Here is a 19,574-nt window from a genome sequence, read left to right as displayed (position 1 = left end):
TTGAAAAAAAGAAAAAAGAAAATTTATTCTAGATAAACAGAAAGGGATATGCTAAAAATTGATTCTCGTTTCTGTTTGAGCATCATGGATTTGCTAGTTTAACCTTCATGTCACGATCACAGGTACACTTCGAAATGTCAAAATTTACAGCGCAGATCATGAGCACTTTTTAATATAACTTAATACTATAGAAATGGTCGAAACAAGTAGCCGCCTCTAGAAGCTTCCGAATGTTTTGAGGCATCCCAAACGCCATTATTAATAGCTGCTTCATTACCAAGTGAATTAGGATCTTTCGTAGTAGGTACAACATTCGTGTCATTCTACAATTTCAAATGGAATGTATTAATGTATTAATACTTGATCTTGCTGTGCAATGCCATGAAGAAAATCTGAAAAGCTGCATCTTTCCTCCTTCCCCCCTTTTCTTCCCTAGGAGACAGAAATTTCCATTCCAAAACAAAGTACTAACCCTCTGTGTTTCTATATTGATCACTGTGAATATGAAAATCTTGTCTCAACACTAGCAGCAATGCCAAAGAGATGCCTAGCTTTTCTTGCCATCCTCAAAATATTTCCAATGAATCAGTGCAGTGTAACAAGTTCTGAAGTTATAGAGACACTGATTACAACATCAAAGCATTTCCATGTAAGTGTACATTTGCACACATTACGCTTTGAAACTTCAACACATTCAGCCAAGCTGCTTTTGCATTTCACAAGTGGCACCTATGTTGAGAGGAAAACTTTTGGGTACTCATTTTAGAACTTAAATCTTCTTGCCACCCTAATCTGAGCTATTTTGGTTCCTTTTCTGGTTTGCTCTTTATATAGCTCAATAACACTGGTTAAATGGAAGATCAAGAAGCACTTCACAAATTTTGGAAGATAAGCAATGACAACTTATTTTATCATCGTCGCATTACCATGTGGTTTCTTTCGTATTCTTTAACATTGAGATTCCTTATCTCCGGTTGATATCTTGTGACAAGAATTTTTGGTAGCAACCAAGTCAGCACATCTATACTACCATGCCTTGTATGCTCGAGTGGAAGGAAAGAAGATACTTTGACAAATTTGCAGTGTTTGTGAACACTGCAGCTGCATATTTGTAGCATCCTATCAAGTACGTGAGATTGCTGATGAATTCTTTTTATTTTATCAGGTAAGGATTCAGTACAAGAACTATGATACTGCAAGTTAGCGAATAAAAATATCCGAAGAAAAACAGCTTTCTTGCAAAATTAACTACTTTGAATGGTAGTCTTTTTGCATAACTTCTTATTTGGAAAGCAGAATCTTACTTCACCTCTATGTGTTTACAATGCTGAAGCTTCTTTGGACCTATATTACATTCTATCTTTCTTAATTATAAACCCAATTGCAAGCTAACAGAGTATAGAAATTAACACAAAAGCCAGGTTTTAGGAGAACATTACTTACCAGAAAGTCTTCTGATCTTTCTTCCCCCCTTCATTGTCTTCGAGATGAATGGAACAAGTTAAATCTAGCCTATCAGGAGTAAGAGAAGGCTGCAATTGAAATCATGCAGTTCGAGTGAATATGGCATTGCACGTGATTTGAGAAGCAATTTATTGGCAGGTTATCAACCTGATCTAAATTTTTGCAAGCAAGGCTGGGGATAAAAAATGCCTTGTGGCAGAGCGGCAATGAGGACAAGACAGTTACCTCAGGACTAAATAAGTGAAGGGAGGGATCAGCAATGGAAGAAAGAAGTTAGGAACCATGAGGCTGGAGGCAGACGGCTGCAGCCGTTACGGAATTAGGTAGTGAGGTGGCGGCAGCGGTGGCGGTGGATCTGGCCAAGAAGCAGGGAACTGGCGCGGTTGATGGCGGCAAGGTAGAGGCAGATGTGCTCGTCGAGATCGGCGAGCTGGTGACGAAAGCTGGGGTGGGTCTTGCGGAGGTGGCGCAGAACCTCCTCAATTGGGTGGCGCTGTCCCCTGCCGCGCTCCAGACCCAGTCGCACCAGCATCTTGTCGCTCTCCACGGTGGCATGCAGCCTCGCCGCCAAGCGCTCGATGGTGTCGAGGTCGTGGTGGAGCACGTAAGTACCCCGGGCCGCCGCATCCAGCTGGTCCATGTGCTCCCTCAGCTGCCACCTGGGGTGGCCCAGCAGGTCGCCGCCGCCGCCGCAGCAGCAGCCGCATCTGCCGGGCCCGGGGCCGCGGCCCGGGCCCAGCAAGCAGGAGGCAGGCCCCGCCAGCACAAGCGCGGCAGTGCGGCCGACGAGGCAGACGGCGGAGGCCCAGGTGGTGCAGCGGTTCCTGCGGCGGGCCTTGAGGAGCCGGCGGTCGAGCTGCTGCTTGAGCTCGCGGAAGCAGCGGCGCGTGCCCTGGAAGTGGAAGCTGGTGGAGGGGTCGGGGAAGGGGTTGTCGAGGCGGTCGAACTGGAGGAAGGTGTCGAAGGCCCAGTCGCACTGGGCCTGGGTCAGGTGGGGATCAAGGCCCCTCCCCGCTGGGAGGAGCTCCAGGAGGTCCCTGATGGGGCGGTAGAGGGAGCGGCCGCTCTCCACAGCGCGCCGCAGAGAGAGGCAAAGCCGGCAGGTGTGCTCGCTGCTGTCCAAATAGTCGGAGACGAGGCGGGCGAAGTGGGTGGGCGGCGCCGAACCCAGAACCTTCTCGATAGACGCCCTGTGCGGCTGGAGCACCCGGCCGACGCCGTCACCCCCCTCCACCTCCCCCTCCCCCTCCTCCTCGCCGTCGTGGATCTTAGACCATATCTCGTTGTAGGAGTTGGTCTGGATGGCCAGGGTGTACTCTCGGCTGAGGTTGATGGTGGCCGACGGGGAAGTGCCTGCTGATGTCGTCGGCGCGCTTCCGCACACGGGACTCCGACCTCCGCCTTCTCCATTTTCCCTCCTCCGCCCCCGCCCAGCATCCTCCTCATCCTCCCCTTCTTCTTCTTCTTCTTCTTCTTCTTCGGTCTCGGACAACGGCTTTACTTCTGGGGGAAGAAATCGAAGAGACGATCAGGTAACTCGTAAGTTATTACCGATAATTACACACAGCGATTAATTAGATCGACGGGATGCACTCGCAGCCTGAGTAAGTGGCAAACAACAACAACCTGCTGCTGCCGGTGGAGGTTGAGGCAGAGCTGAGGATGGTGGTTCCGACGGAGACTTGGGAGTTGATGTAAGACGGCCGGAGAGGAACCGCATCGCGCAACAGAAGCAGCCAGCACGGAAGGGCCGCGGACGTTGACTCGAGGGATGGATGCTTGCTTTGGACTCTCGAGGATGCTTGCGTTGGACTCTCGAGTCTGCACAGGGCAGCTAAAGCGGGAGGAATTCTACACTGTCACACTTGCACCACGTCATCAATAACAAGCCAATCACATTCCTTCTTTTTAAACAAAAGTATAATAAAAATACTTTTTTACAATCATGATGGGACATATATTCTTAAAAGGATTAATTTGATTGATTTGTTACGCCACGTCACTAATATACCCGTTGCATTCTAGAATTTTTCCTTAAAGCGGAAGCCCCGTGTGGTGGGCGGCATAATAAAATTGATAAACGGGATAAAATAAATCATCACTCACCAAACTTCAAATAAAATGCTGTTGAAAATAAAAAGTATTTAAATTTATTTTAATTGTATAACAATCAATTTTAAAAAATTTACAGCAAAATAAGAAATATTTTTTTATCTATTTCTTAATTTGTCATTGGAATTACAAATTTGGTAGATATCAAGATGCAAGACAATATGACATATTAACTCATTTTAAATAAAATTTGTAAAATTGAATGCCATAATGATTTAACGCTAAATTACATAATATCTTTCTGTCAATATCCGTTTTTTCACTTTTCTCCTTCCTGTCATTTTAAAACCTACACTTTGCTCTCTTGTAAAATAAAAAATATTAACAGAGTTATGGTGTGAACTGTGATGACAAAATGACCAATTTGTCTCTCATCATTTTCATCTCCTCCTTCATCTTACTTATCCGCCGTCTCGATCGGCTGCGGTTCGCGCCTTGCTGCGATTCTCTCCATTTTCTTCTACACCTGCTCCCCTTCTACTCTTGTACCTTCGTCGCCCCTCCATTTTAGCAACAGTAGGGAGGAAATCGAGATAGGGATGGATAGAGAGATGGGCAAGGATAACGAGAGCGAAGACGAGGCAGCGGACGAGGGCGAGGGAGTGTTTGTGGGCGGGGACGGAGATGTGGGCGAGGGCGAGGCAGCGGAAGAGGGCAAGGCAACAAAAAGAAAGCTGAGAGTATTTTTGGTATAAAAAATATATAATAATATTTTATAAACGGAACCCTAACAGGACAATAACGTATGGGATGAAAAAAGTGAATATTTTTTTATTTTATAAGGGGGCAAAGTATAAATTTTTAAATGATAGAAAAAAAATGAAAAAGCGACAAAGGAATTTTCTGTAATTTAGCCCTGATTTAAATATAGAGTAAAAATTAATATGATTTTTTATAAGAGAGTAGCTGATATGTTGGATTAAAGTGTAACAAAAAAATATTTTTTTGTGTAAAACTTTCTTCCATAAATGTTTATACAAGAGAGTAATTAATTCGCCCCTCGCCCCTCTTATGGACAAAAAATATTTAGAATGCACCGCTTTTATTATTGGCGTGCCATCTCCAACCAATAAGTTTCTCCAACCAATAAAATTATATTTCTTGAATTTATCCGTCATATTATGGTTAATAGAAAAATATTTTTATTATATATATTTTTTTGAAAAAAAAAATATAATTGATTTGTTACTGATAATGTGATATAAAAAAGTATATTTAAAATAGGTTGGAACGTAAAAAGATATTTTAATATTAGTCTTTTAAGAGAGATAAATTAGAAAGTCAAAATTTTTTCAGAAATATATAAAGAATTGCCTTTTTTTTATTTTAACACCATACGAGACCATAAGGTTTTTTTTTTTTTAAATGCAGGGGAGGGAGGCAACTCGCTAAAAGGTGAATATTCACGTGCCTCAGCCACCGAGATGGCAATGGCTTGGCATTCAGCTTGTTGGCATTCGGTTAAATTGAATCGAGTGCGTTCATGATCGGACTCGATCTGACGATTATTATGTTATCTAAGTGGATTATGATTAATCCCGCTTTTAAATTGAAAAGCTAATTAAAGATAAATTCTAATCATATTAGGATAACAATTAATGACCAATTTGGCATTATCTCTTACGCATCTATTAGAAATTTGAAATTTCTTATAAATATGCGGGTGATCTCACATAAATGAATAAAAAAAGAAAGAAAGAGAATAAGAAAAAAAAAGAGAGAAATATAGAAACCACATTCTCTATTAACCTATTATTTTAGAGGGTCTTGAACGGTAGATTAGAGATCGTGCACGTTTGTAGTTCGATACACCGCAAGTTTAGAGCGTTAGAAGACATTCAAGGACGATCCGAGGACACATGAATCAACCTCTACAATCCGGACTTGTCGCCTTCTAGTGCGAATCGCTTCCGCAAAAAAGTACGACGAATACTTCTGCTGCGTTCCATACAGCTAATGAAGATGAAGCAAAATTACATACATGTTTGACGTCCTACTCTCTAGTCTCTGCAAAATTGTCAAATTCTATTTATGGAAGGGAACGGCGACGAATTGAGCTCTCCCAAGGTGATAGTAAATAACATGCCGACTGCTCCGTCACACAAGGTGATAGTTATTAACTCGCTCCACCACCTCAGTAGGTAACGTGGACGGAGAGCACCCATCTCTTATGCACTACTACCAGAGCGATTGCATTCCCCATACCCCATGAGAATGCACTTCATATATATATATATATATATATATATATATATATATATATATTTTTTTTATTTCTAGACGGCCGGCAAGCCAATTATCAACGTTTATCTTTTGCTTAAAAGAATAGTTGAGCAAATAAGAAAGCCACTTGCAGGCAAACTGCACACCAGCAATAACAGTGCAAATTAGTCATCAATACTAACGAGATGAGTTGAAATCCAATTTACTTAACAAGGATAACGTCATTAGAGTAGCCAAATGCTATGGACTAACCAAAAAAAAAAAAAAAGAAAAGAAAAGAAAAACTTCAAATACCATCCATGTGGTTTCGTACTTTTTCATTTTGGTACTCTGTGATTTAAAGTGTATCAATTTAGTACCATGTGATTTGCACTTTCTCACTTTAATACTCTGTGGTTTAAAGTGCATCAATTTAGTACTCTGTGATTTTATTTTTTTCTTTTCGTGGGCTCCTCTGTTAATATTTTGTTAAATTATATACAAAAAAAACTTATACCCTATCTAGGTTTATCGAATATTTACTTTAGTACCCTTTAGTTTTAATTTTGTCACTTTTTTTTCCGTTAATATTTCGTTAAATTATATACAAAAAACTTCAGATACCCTACCTAGGTTTATCGAATATTCACTTTAGTACTCTTTAGTTTTAACTTTGTTACTGTTTTAACAAAAAAAGATAGTAAAATGGATAATAAAAAGAAAAAAAAAAAACCACGGGGTACTAACTTATACACTTTAAACCACATGGAACTAAATTGAGAAAATGCGAACCACATGGGCTAACTTAATACACTTTAAATCATAGGGTACTTAAGTGAGAAAATGTGAAACCACATGGAAGGCATTCGAAGTTATAACCCAAAAAAAAAAAAAACCCGAATCTGATCTCAGAAACAAAAAAGAAGAAAGAAGAAAAATTACCAGAACCAGTCAATAATGCTAGCTTATACTTTAGAAAACTACTCGGATGAAATTTCGTTCGTTCTGATATCTACATCATACTGAGAGATGATTGTGGACTAAGGAAAAAAAAAGTTTACCCGAATCTCATCTCAGAAAAAAAAAAGGAAGAAAGAAGAAAAATTACCGGAACCGGTCAATAATGCTAGCTTATACTTTAGAAAACTATTCGGATGAAATTTCCTTCGTTCTGATACCTACATACTGAGAGATGATTGAAATACATGTAAGTGTACAACTAATATAGAAGCTGAAATGAAACTGAGCCGCGAAGATGTTACATAAGAAGAGAAGTTCGAAAAACATCTTACCAGAACTACATGCTCACTCAAATATCTACTCAGAAGGTCTTAGAAAGTTCACTGCATTAAATAATAATTCCAACAAGCAGGACAAACGAAAATAACACAGACGGCACAGACTCTACAGATAAAAATGGCATGTTCATTACACGTTCTTTGTCCACAAATACTAGACATAACAACATAAATGACAATTACCACCCCACAGTCACCATCTACAGTATAGCTTCACAAAAATCTTAGTAATACAGATCAAACAACAGTAACACAGCCCCACAAAGAGATCTTTTAATAGGAACAACCAAGACAATTTATTTCTAGAATCGGAGTATTGGCTTGACACAGAAAGCACCCTTCAGTTGTGACTTAGGAAGTTGCAGATTGTGAAGATGGGTTGAAAGGCTCCTGTTCGGCACAGTCTAAATTATCTCCAGACTGCTCGCGCCCAACACCCATCAAGTCAAGGTAATACTGGTAGTGTGATATGATGTTATTCATGGAGTCAACAAAACCTTGACCACAAGTCTGATCCCCGTAAAGAATATTCATGGTAGTTCCGAATCCTGGTAGCCTCTTAGCCAAAGTGTCATTCTTCGTGGGCTTCCAGTTACCAACAAAAGCATCATGGGCCGAAGGCTGCTTCTTTTTGATGGGATTCATCCACCTCCAAATAGCGGCTTGGAAGGCCAGGGTAGCATTTTGTTCCAAGTACTCTGGATGGTGCAACAGATCGATGTTGAGTGCTTCACCAATAGTCCCGTAGTTGAAGTTCCTGGTGGCCATCAGGTAAGTTCAACAGTATGTTCAGCTAAATCCAGCTATGAGTTGGTTGGTCAAACACCAAAAAGATTCAGAAAATCTTAACAAGAAAGAGACGTTGTTCGCAGTACCAGAAAACAGGGAGAGCACCACGGCCATAGTATTCAGCTCCTTCAACACAACGGTAGATGGAGTCCGAGTCACAATAGATCTGGCTAGGGCTCATTTCATGGTTATAGCAAAGTCCCCATGCCAATGGGCCACCAGTTGCAACTCCATATCCACCTACAAATGATAAATACTGCCGCATCAGGGGGCAGGAAAATGAGGAAATAGAACTTTCGGTTATGGGAAAGACTTGATTAGAGTTTATGAATATGAGGCCATAAGGTTTCTTCTGCAAATTCTACGTGTTGAATTCTTCGTATTTTATAAACGTGCCTTGCATTTTAAACCATGGAAAAAAAATTCCCTGATATGGGATGGATACAAGAGGGACATATGAGGGAGCCGACCAGGACATGGGGTGGCTTTTTGGATCTAATTCAAATAGGGATCATTCTAAACTGTATTGGTTTTAGAAACATTTTATATGAGTCATCTCACTCGTACATTTATGTGACATGTGCATCGTTGGTTCCGATTGATAAAACTGATGATTATAATTCAACCGAATTAATGATCTATTCGTGATGAAAAAGAACTTGAATATTTTCACATCAACCTGAAAAATTGTGTGTTTATTGTTTTATATCATACATTCAACCATAATTTCATGTATCCATTGTATAATAAATATAAAATCAACTATCTGTTTTATGCCTGCGGCCTCTATGTCTGTGCAATAGAGTGTAAAGTTAACATGCTATTCTTTTAGGCAAAATCAGTGTTCATAATATGCGAAGTGGCGGGGCACAGGTGGCGTGAACATCACTAGCAGCAACAATGACTTGATCCTTTAAAAGATGCTGTCCAGCATAAGGTGCCAAGAGTAAATCTGTAGCCTTATGTACATGTACTACAGAAAGGAGTTCCAGACAATTAATTCTCTTGAATCAATGGATCCAGTCCAAAATCATAAAAAAAGAAAAAAAAGGAAGAACACCAGTTTCTAAATTACTAATTGGCGACCATCTCCATCGATCAAGATAATTCTTCAAGTCAATCAATGGATCCAGTCCAAAATCATTATAAAAAAAAAGAAGAAGAAGAAAAGAGTAAGAACACCAGTTTCGAAATTACTAATTGGCGACCATCTCCAATCGATCAAGATAATTCTTCAAGTCCTACCATTCAAATCACCCATAGACAGAACATAATATCTATAATAAGGAAATAGGATGACTTTGAGAGGGCTCATCTTTTATTGACGTATAATTTAGGATCTATCTGGAAATGGATATAGAAATCAAGACGAGCTGCAGCAAGATCAGCCACAGATCCTGCACGATCCTGCTTTCTTAATGTCTTTTGTTAAAATTCACGATTCTATGTTCTGCTGTTTCATAAAAGGCAATATATGCACTATATTTTGTACGCTAAGACTCTTTTAAGTTACTTTGCTATTTGAGCTTGTCCAAAGGAACTTGAATCAAGTGCCCCGACTAAGCCGGCACTCCAGAGGGTCTGGTCATCCCGACTCCCAATTCCTCCGGATCCCGTAGCTTAATGAATCTTTCAGCAAACTAGATGCATTGTGTGCCTGAAATCGGACAGGGAACGCAAAATCATGGGATGGGCTCAGGTGTTGAATCCGCGCATCCGACAGCCGGGAAGAGAAATTATTCTAAAACCCAGGATCGGAGGAATTAAATGGGTGGTTCGGGGCGATATGTCGGCGCTGACAGACTTGGGAAATTGGTTTGGGAAGAGGTAGAAAATGAGGGTGAAGGGTATGCTTACAAGAGGTCTTGCTGCCGACATCCTTCATCTGCATCTGCTTGCCGCCGGTGGTGCCGAAACCGAGGGGCTCGTAGAGGGCGGCGGCGGTGATGAAGGACTGGTAATCCCAGAAGCCGACGGCATGCGCCACGGGGGCGTTGCGCTTGCTGAAGAGGTTCTCGAACTGGTACACCTGGAAGAAGTCCGTGATGGTCTCGTTGCAGCAGTAGATGCTGCTCTTGCACTCCCACCCCTTGTCGCACACCTTCGGCTTCGACTTGGACGCCTTCGCCTCCACCATCGCCATCCCGGCCAACAGCAACACCGCCGCCGCCGCCAGCGCTACCGCCGACATCTTCTTCTTCCCCCCCATCCCGAAGGATACGGCGCACAGGCAGGCAGGCTAGATTAGATTAGATTAGATACTAATCAGATTGCTTGAAAACCCGCTTGCTTGCAGATCTGGAGAGACAATGCGAGGGAGGAGGCCAGAAATAAAGAGGAGAGAGAGAAATGATGAGCCCTTCGCCCTGCAACTGCTATGGCAAGACGCAGACAGAAGGGCTAAAGACAGGGAGTGAGGGAGGTGGGGGAAAGAGAAAGAAACAAAGAAGGGGAGAGGATTGGGGGAGGGGGTGTGTCGGTGTCGGTGGGGGTGGGGGTTCTTTCACTCGAAAGGCAGGTCCAACGTTGCTGTTGGGGGCATTTCTGTAAATTCACTAGCAATCCCTAGTCTGAAGCAAGCAAAAAAAGGTTTTTACCCAGCAGGGATGTGAGGGATGAGCAACAGCAACAGGAGGACAGGGCCACCGGACCTGCCCCCAGCGCCCGGCGTAATGAATCTTGCACCGCTGGCGTGCTCATCCGACGGTTGACGCCAGCTCTTAAGGGTGCGGTGCAAGTGCGGCCAAAGATTCGGGTGGTATCATCAATTCATCATCAACCGTGACAGGCTGGAGACAGTAGCCCCTCAACTACCATCTCTTTCCTAACACCCATTGCTTTTCCACTGTATTAAATACTTAATTGAAAATAATTCCACATTCTTACTAATAATTATTAGTCTCTTGCTTAATTGACGAGTAAATCTACATTGTTTGATTTACTTTCCCCTATTACGTTGCTCCATCCAGCTAACACTACAGATTCAGAATGCAAATTTTCTAGAGTCCAATATTCTGAATTACTTCTTAATCCGTAGTCGAATTTCTTTTTCAGGCCAACCTTTAGATCGGCAACATTGGTAGAAATTAATTTCTTCTTTTGCATGAACTATTAAATCACAAAATGTACAAAGAAAAAAATTTACATATTCCTCTAATTTATATATCTATAAAATTAAAATAAAAATTTCAAATGATTCGGTAGACTCTAATATTTTATTTTAATAGTACATAATTCCTCCAAATGATTCCACGTATTTGCATATTTTAAGTGTGCCTCCGTAAGTCTGTTACCCTATCTTTGTTATTTTCTTCTTTATCGCTCTATCCCACTGTTTTCCTTATTGCTTTTTTTAAAAAATTCTTTTTTTTTATATTTCTCCTTATTGTGACCTTCTAAACACCAATATATGTACATATGAATAAATCAATTATTTTTTCAGTGGAAGACATGTAAACAAACAACTTTCTAGAACCTCCATCACTGGCGTGGGGTCCTGGAGTGACTCGAGCATGTGTTAATGTGTTATGCTTTTACTGCTGTCATTATTTTTTTTCCCGATCATATTAGAGTACGTTATTGTATCTGTCGGCAATAAAATTGTATAATTAATAATAAATCTACTGTGCTCTGTGGAGGGTATGATGGAAGAATCCGGTCCATGGGGTTGGCAACCTCTCGCTCTCTCGTGGTGGGGATATCTCAACCTCTGCTGCTTCCGTAACACACACACACACACACACATGCGCACACACGCTCTCCGTCAACACCAACCCTTCGATCAATCACAACAAGGTTGGGAAAAGATTGCTCGCCGATCTACTCTCCTTCGAACTTTTGCTTGTTCCTACATTGGAATTGTTTTAGTTTTTTTTTTTTTTTTTCAGAAACAGGAGAATTTGCCATCTCCTTAATGGAAAACTAAAGAGTGCGAGTTCAACTATTTTCCCCCAAGAAAATCTGAATAAGAATTTAGAATTTTTATAATCCTCTCCTGTTATTGAGTTACTGTAGTGTGCGCCGCAACACGGTTACAAGTTTGAGAAGGGCCAAAATAGTCTCTTCGTTGTTAGAGAGAGAGAGCAGGAGATAAATTTCTCGAGAATTTTACATTGTATTATCCAAAAGTTATTATTATATCATTCTTCAGCGTAGGACTAAAAGAGTGTTACTACCGGCCTTTTATAGGGTGAAGAAAGGAGGAACAACATTAGAAAAAGAACGGTGAGACCCGAGAACCCGGCTATTTTTTATTTTATTTATGTTATTTTTCTCGGACTTAATGAGAAGCAAATACCATTCTACAAGTTGGGCATACAATGGGCCCTATCTTAGTGCGACTTAGTTATAGAAACACGCCGAGAGAGGCCCAGCCCGGCCCAGAAAGCGTTGCGCACCGCAGGGGTTCACGGTTCACCCACCCTATTGGGAGGTGCGGTCCAAGCCTAAACCACCACACGGCCACTCCCCGACCGTCTCAGACCCTGATCCTTTGGGCCTAAGGGCTAAGGGCTTATGGCTATGGATCTTCATCCCCCCTTCGGCCGCTCGGCCCTTCTTTTGAAGGTCCGGCGTTGGGCCCTGGCCCGTCCGGGGCCAAGTCTTGTTCAGTTTCAGGACCAGGACTTGGGCGTAGCCCCAACCAGTCTCTACTCTCAAGCTTGAAGGTTCACACCATTCCCAGTCTCTACTCTCAAGCTTGAAGGTTCACACCATTCTGCGGTAGGGGTGGCGGGCCGGTCGGGCTGCTTGGGATCCAGAGTTGTCCGGATGTCGCATTAGTCATTACATGTTTGTTTTACTTTCTTAGCACGCAAAGGTACCACAAATAGAGGTACCACTACTAATATGCTCCTTCCTTCAGCAAATTTTGGAACATAACTCTTTCTTTTCTTTTGCGACTGTCAAAAATTACACATTCATACAGCCAATAGTTCTGAAATAATAGGATCACCAAAGCCGGTGAGATATAGAGAGAGGGAACACCAGGTTCTTTAATGTATCTTATGTTCCTACGATGATATGACTCTTCCCCACAAACCCTTGAAAACTTTTACAGCTGCGCCAATAGTCAAAAGCCATAATACAGCGCCCAGCCCAACAAGGAATGAGACGAAAAGAAACCCGCCATTATTGCCTCTTCTCCTACCGTGCAAAACAGCTTCTCTGTCAATTGCAGCATCTGAGTCTCGACCTCCAACCTGCTGTGTTCTAAAACTAGAAACACGTTCGAGTGCTCTACTGATGAATGCATTCTCCGAGGCTATAGCAGGACTGCTAGGTACCGAATCCAAAAAGGCTGAAAGTGCTGAGTTGAACCATGACTCTGAAGCAGCAAGTTGCTCCTGAACAGTTTCCTCCTGATTCGTGCCAGCATGAACAATACCTATATATTATTAAGCACAGTAAGTTAGAAATAGGTTGTTTTGCTGTCCTGTGCACTTCAATTTGAAAAAGGTATGTGCAACAAACAATGCAGATGGAGAGTGATTAAGCACCTGATTCTGGCATTTCCATAAGAACCTTGTTTGATTCTGAAGCACTTGCAATGTTAAAACCCTGCTCATGCATCCAGAGTTCAGCAGTCAAATGACGGTGATCTTGTGTCTCATCTTCAGTAAAACAACCAGTATATGGATTTTGCACTGCTCCACCAATAGGACCCAACTCAGCTAAACACATAGGAGCATCAAAATATGTATCGTACAATCCCTCAGTGTCTCTAATGCAATCATTATAAATGTCTTCGTCCATGCTACGCAGTACAGAATCCAGGTCACTGAAATCTTTGATTTCCAAAAATTCTTCATCAGCTTTCATCTGGCCCTGCTCAGGACAAGCACTGAAGGATGCCACCTCAGGATTATCAGTAGGTTGCACATATGCAAGGTCAGACTGGGCAATCTGACAGTTGTTCCCCACATCGGTTAAATTGCGCAAGGTGCTTTCTTGTGTGAAAGGATTAAGAGGTACGGAAGAAGGTATTAAAACATGGCTTCCAGAATTCTTTTCAACATCAATCTGCATCGAACATTGATAATTGTAATTAATCAGCCCATTTTATTAGTATTATCAACATAAAGCAACATATAATCTTCAGGAAGTGCAAACTACATTTTAAACATCATCCACTTGCGCATCCAATGCATGGTGTGCAAATTTTATTTATCTGATGCAATTTTCTACCAGGCGGACACAGGTGGGCATAGGTATAGTTGCATTTACTAGCTAAGAGCATACACTCTTCAGACAATGGATGTCATAGTATTGACAATTTCATGTCTATTCAATCATCTATAGATCTAATTGGCAGTTCAAAAATCTGACAATGGAAGTACTTGACAAACATTAAATAACAATGGAGTTTCAGTGAAAGTTAAGAATGCAGTGAATCCAACGCACCTCTGAGATGTATGCAGAGAATTCAGAGTGCCGCTGATCTATGCCATGCTCATTTGACAATTGTAGCAGAAAATCTTCCAAATCCCCTATAGGAAGAGTGTTTGGAGCATCAATAACTGTGCTACTAGTAGTAACACTAGCAACAGGCTCAGGCAATTCACGTTCTATATTGTTTTGGTTCAGAAAAGTTTCATCATCGGCATCATCACTCCATTCTTCCTCCCTAAATGGTGCTCCATACTGTTCCCCATTCTTTGGACCAGGTCCACTCTTCCTAAAGACCTTATAAAGAGCAAAGTAATCCTGCAAGGTTCAGGAGAGTGAAGAAGGAACAGGTTAAGAATTTTAGGAATGAAAAAAACCCAATGGAGGAGATAACTGTTGGTGAAAACTCAAAATTTTGAGTTTGAATTTATTTTATTTGCACTTTGATGTTTTATTATTTATTATTTTATTTATTTATTACTTTAGTTATTTTATTTAATTTAATTATTTTATTATGTTTCTTAATGAGAAAGAAACTAACGGGATATTTTTCCCGTTCAATTTCTTGGTCCGTTTCTTGCGTCAACGGAATCTCATTCCGTTGCGCGGGATACGCCTTTTTCTCGTAACGAAAAAGGGCGTTAAATCCCCTTCCTCTTTTCCTCCTCTGTTTTTTAGGTAGAAAAAATAGAGCAGGTAGAAAAGATTTTTGATGATTGGTTAATCTCTATCCATTTATTCTTTTATTTTTCATTTTTGAACATTCCCCTTATCCACTGGGTGTTGAGAATCTCCGTCAACTTCTTTCACGATCGTGCTCGCAGGAGGAGGAATTCCGGTCGTACCTTGGGGTGTTATTTCCGATTAATCCCGCACGTAAGAACGGGAATACGCCTTAGGGCAGTGCCTCGCACGTTTCCGGATAAGATCATATCTTTATTTGGATATTTGCATTTATCTGTAAGTTTAATTTTATCTTTATTACAAAATTAGTTAGATTTTAATTGCAATCAGATTCCTATGCGATATTTGTTCTAACAATAACTAAATGGCAAGCGTTCCCAACTAGGCTCACCTGCACATTGTTGCAGTTAACAAGTGCTTGCTCCTCCAAGGTATATTCATGCATCACCCAGTCAGTGCGCTCACCCTTGGGAGCCCGGCCATGGTAATAGACCAGAGTTTTCTTATTACCTATAGCCTTAGAGTTTTGGCAGATAGAGCGATCCTTTCCAGTAGCCTTCCAGTAGCCATGCTTCGTACCGCGATTCGATCTTGACCCATTTGGGTACTTCCTATCCCTCGGACTGAAGAAGTACCATTGCTTGTCACCGCTCTTCAACAATGACTTTTCTGCACAACTCAACAAGTCCATGTTTCACTTGTCAGTCAGTCATGAAAGAGAATTTTTCTTCAAAAAAGAGTCATGAAACAGAATGTTTTTGTGTTACATGAGATTTAAGCCTTGTTTGGTATCGTTGCCCTTTTTTCACTTTTTCTAAAAACTTATTCTATATAATTTGGTGTATTGGAGGAAAGACTTGTCTTTTGTTTATAGTTGGTTAGCTTACAATGTATCCGGCCAAGTGATAGATGACAATTTGTTTTCATAAATTTAGAAGCAAAAAAAGTTGTTTTTTAAGTTTTTGTTTTTTGTTATCAAGTAAAGACCTTGGATGCGGAATACAAGCAATTCACTGTCCACTTCTGTACCTTTTGATATACAAAATTCCATTTAAAAAAATAAAAGCCAAACACAATACCAAACGAGAACTTGACATATTATCGACTTAGAATGAGCAAGAAACTGTTGGACAGCCTTCTGCAACTAGGAAGGTCATCACCGGATCTCCAATGCTTACCAACAGCCAAATGCATTAGACAAAACATGGATGATTCAGGTAGCTTAGCAAGGTCATAGAGGACTAAGATTTACCCAGGAAAAACAAAGGCTTTTATTCATACAGAAAATAAGTAGAACAGCACGAGGTTTTGCTACTTCAAAACAGTTTAAGGTCCCAGGACTGAGACGTACCCAGAAAAAGTAAAGGCTTTGACACATACAGAAAAGAAGTAGAACTTCTCTTCAGAATACATCAACCTTCAATGCTCCCAAACATGCGTTGGTGTCCGATCTAATCCTATTCTGGTTGAACTTCTCTAAACATTTGTAAACTCTGTCCGATGAAGATTGCGTCTGACAATCTTAACATGCCATATTTTGTTATATTCACGTTTGGCTGCAATCCATACCATATAATTATATTTCTTTACTACAAGAATACGGTGATCCGAGAGCCATCTCATAGGAAGGCGGTATTGCAGCTATTGCATGATTGTCCAAATGTAATCAATCACACTTTCACAATAAAATAAGGTGCCAAGGCCGTGTACTGTCAGGGTCTCAGGGAGAAGGACTTAAAGCTTACGTAGCTTCAGAACACAAAACAACTCCGAGCCAAAGTCGTTAAATTTATCACATATTTGGGCAGACATACCCATGGACATCTTTGATGAATTGCCGCCTTCTAATGGGAAAAGGTACTGCAGTTCTAGTAATTGGTTGGCTTTGGCGATACAAGCGGCTTGTCTGTACACTGCCCCGTAATTTGCAAACTAGTTTACGGAAAAGGCCTTCCAACTATATTGATGTTGAGACTCGTCATTAATTGATACCTTCTGGATAAGTTGTTTCATATTAGGATACCAAGTTATGAATGACGTCAGCTTACAATCCTCGCTCTAATAGTCAGGCACTAGTGCTTCATTGACGTTCGGAAACAAATGGTAATGTTTCTCTAGCCAACAACTCTACAGAAAGAATCTTCCATGAGCCAAGTAACGGCATGCTAATAGCTTTTCTTCATTTCTATGGATCATTTCTGTTGACGCAGATTACAGCCTAACGCCACCTACTTTGCTATATTGCAGTACTACGGACAAATAGCAACCAAGTGACCAGCATTTCTATCGTGTGAAGGGTGAATTAAAGGATCGACATAATAATACCCTGGTCAAAAAAGGAGCATCTTTGTGGTACTCAGGCCCGAATGATCTAGCCAACCAGTAAACATTAAATTGTTAGCTCGGATGAGATTTTCTATGACAGTACAACCTTATGCAGTTGCTTTTGTTTAATAATACTTTGCCGATGCCATGGTTCATACGAAATTACAGAAGATTTGATTTGCTAATTACAAGTTGAAGTTACCGGATGGATGAAAAATTAACAAAATAGTGGGGTTTTTTTTTTTTTTTTATCCCCTCTTCTAAGGTCTCTCTGCTTATCTCTAATTTTTAGCTCTCTTATTGAGTTGCGAAACCCTCGGTACGATCATGCCTCCCTCGAGACAGCAAAACGGTACCACGATTGCAGATGGTTAGAAAGGATGAGATGGAAGCAAGCAGAAGGAAAAAGCGAGTTAACCGACGAGTTAGGGGCGAGAATTGTTTGAGAGATGAGAGGCCGAGGGAAGAGATGAGATGAGGGGAGACGAGTACCAGGCAGCTCCGAGGGGTCGCACTTGTAGACGTCGACGTCGCCGATCACGGGGAGCTTGAGACGGCGGCCGCAGACCTTGCGCTTGAGGTAGTAGAGCACCAGCTCCTCATCGGTGGGGCTGAATCGGAACCCCGGCGGCCACCACTTGCTGCCGCTGCTCATCGTCGCCCTTCCCCCCTCCTGCTCCTCCTTCTTCTCCTCCTCCTCCTCCTCCTCCTCCTCCTCTGCAGGAGTAGCAGCAGCAGCAGCCCCTTCTCGGCCTCCTCTGCGATCTGTGATGAGGACGTAGGGTAGGGGGCGGAGGAGGGTTCGGCGATGAGGATTGAGGAGATCGGAAGCTGCGATTGGGAACGAGGGCCAGTCCCAGTCGTCGCGAGGGTCCGCTGCTGAGTGCTGACCCGCGCCCCACCCGATCAAAGACCGAAGACGCTCATCATTAATATTCAATTATTATTATATCCTTTGCTGAATGAAGATGGTGTAATAATTGAGTTACTACTTCATACACGCAAGTTTAACTTAACTCAACCGGAGTTAAGACTTAGCATCCTTACCCAGCTGTCGGCACTAGCCAATGGCAGCCTCTCCCTCCGCTCCGCGCTGAAGTCTCACCCGCCCCCGCACTTTTTATCCGATACATGAATATCTTATTTGAAATCTATTATTAGTTAGATTAAAAACTTAGAGTAAGTACATAATAGCTAATAAAATATGATAAAATATTTAAAATAAAATAAAATATTTTATTTTCAAATTAATATTTTTAAATAATTTATAGGTGAAATTTTTTTAATTATGAATGTTAAAATTTTTCAAATAACAAAAGTTAAATTGTTTGTTTCTGATCACATAAGAAACTCTATGCCTAATAAGTTATCAATAAGTTATTCAAGAATAACATGTAATTTTAGTATCTAAACCAGGCCTTAATATTTTGTTATTAGATTATTATATTAGAATGTATACACACTTCTTACACATTTATCCATTTTAAAATTGACCTCCTATTTTTTTTTATTTGATTTACCTTTTCTTTTCTTATTATTTGATTTAATATTTTTGCATTAGCAATTTGAAAGATTTTGTCAGAATCAAATATCTATAAGAGATGTACATGACTTTCTTTTAAACTGAAATTATTTTTGATTGTGTGCATCTTCTGCAAGTGTTTGTTTTGATTCTAACAGAATTATTAAGTTTATGATGAGTAAAATAATTTATATTTTATTTGTTTTGATTCTAATAGATATTTGTTAGGATCGAGATTAGCTAAATCACACAATTAGTAAGGACAGAAGATGTAAGCTAAATAACAAAAATTCGGAAGTTTAATTTCTAATTGGGTTCAAATTTGTGAGGGGTCGGCACTATTTGATTATCACACCGCAGTCCAACTCCACGATGAAATATCACACCACAAGCAGGGGTCGGCACTATTTGATTAAAATCAAATTATCAAACGTAATCGACATAATTCGATCAATAAAACTCGGTTTGGCATCGATTGATGTTCGAGATGCTAAGTTCGAAATCTAATAACTTTACAATTTCAACTAAGTTCATTTTAAAAAAAATGAATACAGTAATAATATGCTATCATTCTCTAAAAAAAAAGAAGATAATTTAATTTAATCTATTTTTAATTTTAAACTACTCGATTTAATCAAAATTTTTGATTTTTGATATTTCGTTCGATGTCTGATTTGAAATCCAAACCGACTAAATCAGCGTATATATATATATATATTTCAAGAGAAAAAATTAGCAAACTAAAATACTTCGTTCATTCTTTGGAAATGAACATAATTAGAGATGCAAAG

General features: G+C 40.6%; 3 protein-coding genes across 8 annotated transcripts; all 3 read right to left on the bottom strand.

The window, feature by feature from the left end:
• On the bottom strand, nt 1-3,417 carry LOC109711788 (UPF0496 protein At3g19330-like). 6 transcript variants are annotated; one of them, XR_002216686.1, is made up of 4 exons: nt 3,091-3,416; nt 1,690-2,967; nt 1,444-1,532; nt 1-1,119 (listed from the first exon to the last, which is right to left on the bottom strand). XR_002216686.1 is itself a non-coding variant. In XM_020235010.1 (2 exons), the coding sequence occupies exons 1-2, from the start codon at nt 3,182-3,184 to the stop codon at nt 1,784-1,786; spliced, it is 1,278 nt and encodes a 425-aa protein (XP_020090599.1). In that variant the 5' UTR covers nt 3,185-3,417; the 3' UTR covers nt 1-1,783. The 6 variants fall into 6 exon arrangements, 1 of the variants encoding a protein (XP_020090599.1); XR_002216684.1 differs by having other exon boundaries at nt 1,444-2,967; nt 3,091-3,417; XR_002216685.1 differs by having other exon boundaries at nt 1-1,101; nt 1,444-2,967; nt 3,091-3,417.
• On the bottom strand, nt 7,108-10,296 carry LOC109711529 (chitinase-like protein 1). The gene is made up of 3 exons (XM_020234637.1): nt 9,723-10,296; nt 7,952-8,105; nt 7,108-7,833 (listed from the first exon to the last, which is right to left on the bottom strand). The coding sequence occupies exons 1-3, from the start codon at nt 10,072-10,074 to the stop codon at nt 7,428-7,430; spliced, it is 912 nt and encodes a 303-aa protein (XP_020090226.1). The 5' UTR covers nt 10,075-10,296; the 3' UTR covers nt 7,108-7,427.
• On the bottom strand, nt 12,686-18,201 carry LOC109711805 (NAC domain-containing protein 17-like). The gene is made up of 5 exons (XM_020235046.1): nt 17,754-18,201; nt 15,328-15,605; nt 14,268-14,570; nt 13,364-13,886; nt 12,686-13,251 (listed from the first exon to the last, which is right to left on the bottom strand). The coding sequence occupies exons 1-5, from the start codon at nt 17,914-17,916 to the stop codon at nt 12,878-12,880; spliced, it is 1,641 nt and encodes a 546-aa protein (XP_020090635.1). The 5' UTR covers nt 17,917-18,201; the 3' UTR covers nt 12,686-12,877.

This window comes from Ananas comosus, linkage group 6, assembly GCF_001540865.1.
Source record: "Ananas comosus cultivar F153 linkage group 6, ASM154086v1, whole genome shotgun sequence".
NCBI classification, from domain to species: domain Eukaryota; kingdom Viridiplantae; phylum Streptophyta; class Magnoliopsida; order Poales; family Bromeliaceae; genus Ananas; species Ananas comosus.
Note: the sequence above shows the minus strand (reverse complement) of the source record. Positions and strands in the feature narration are given on the sequence as shown.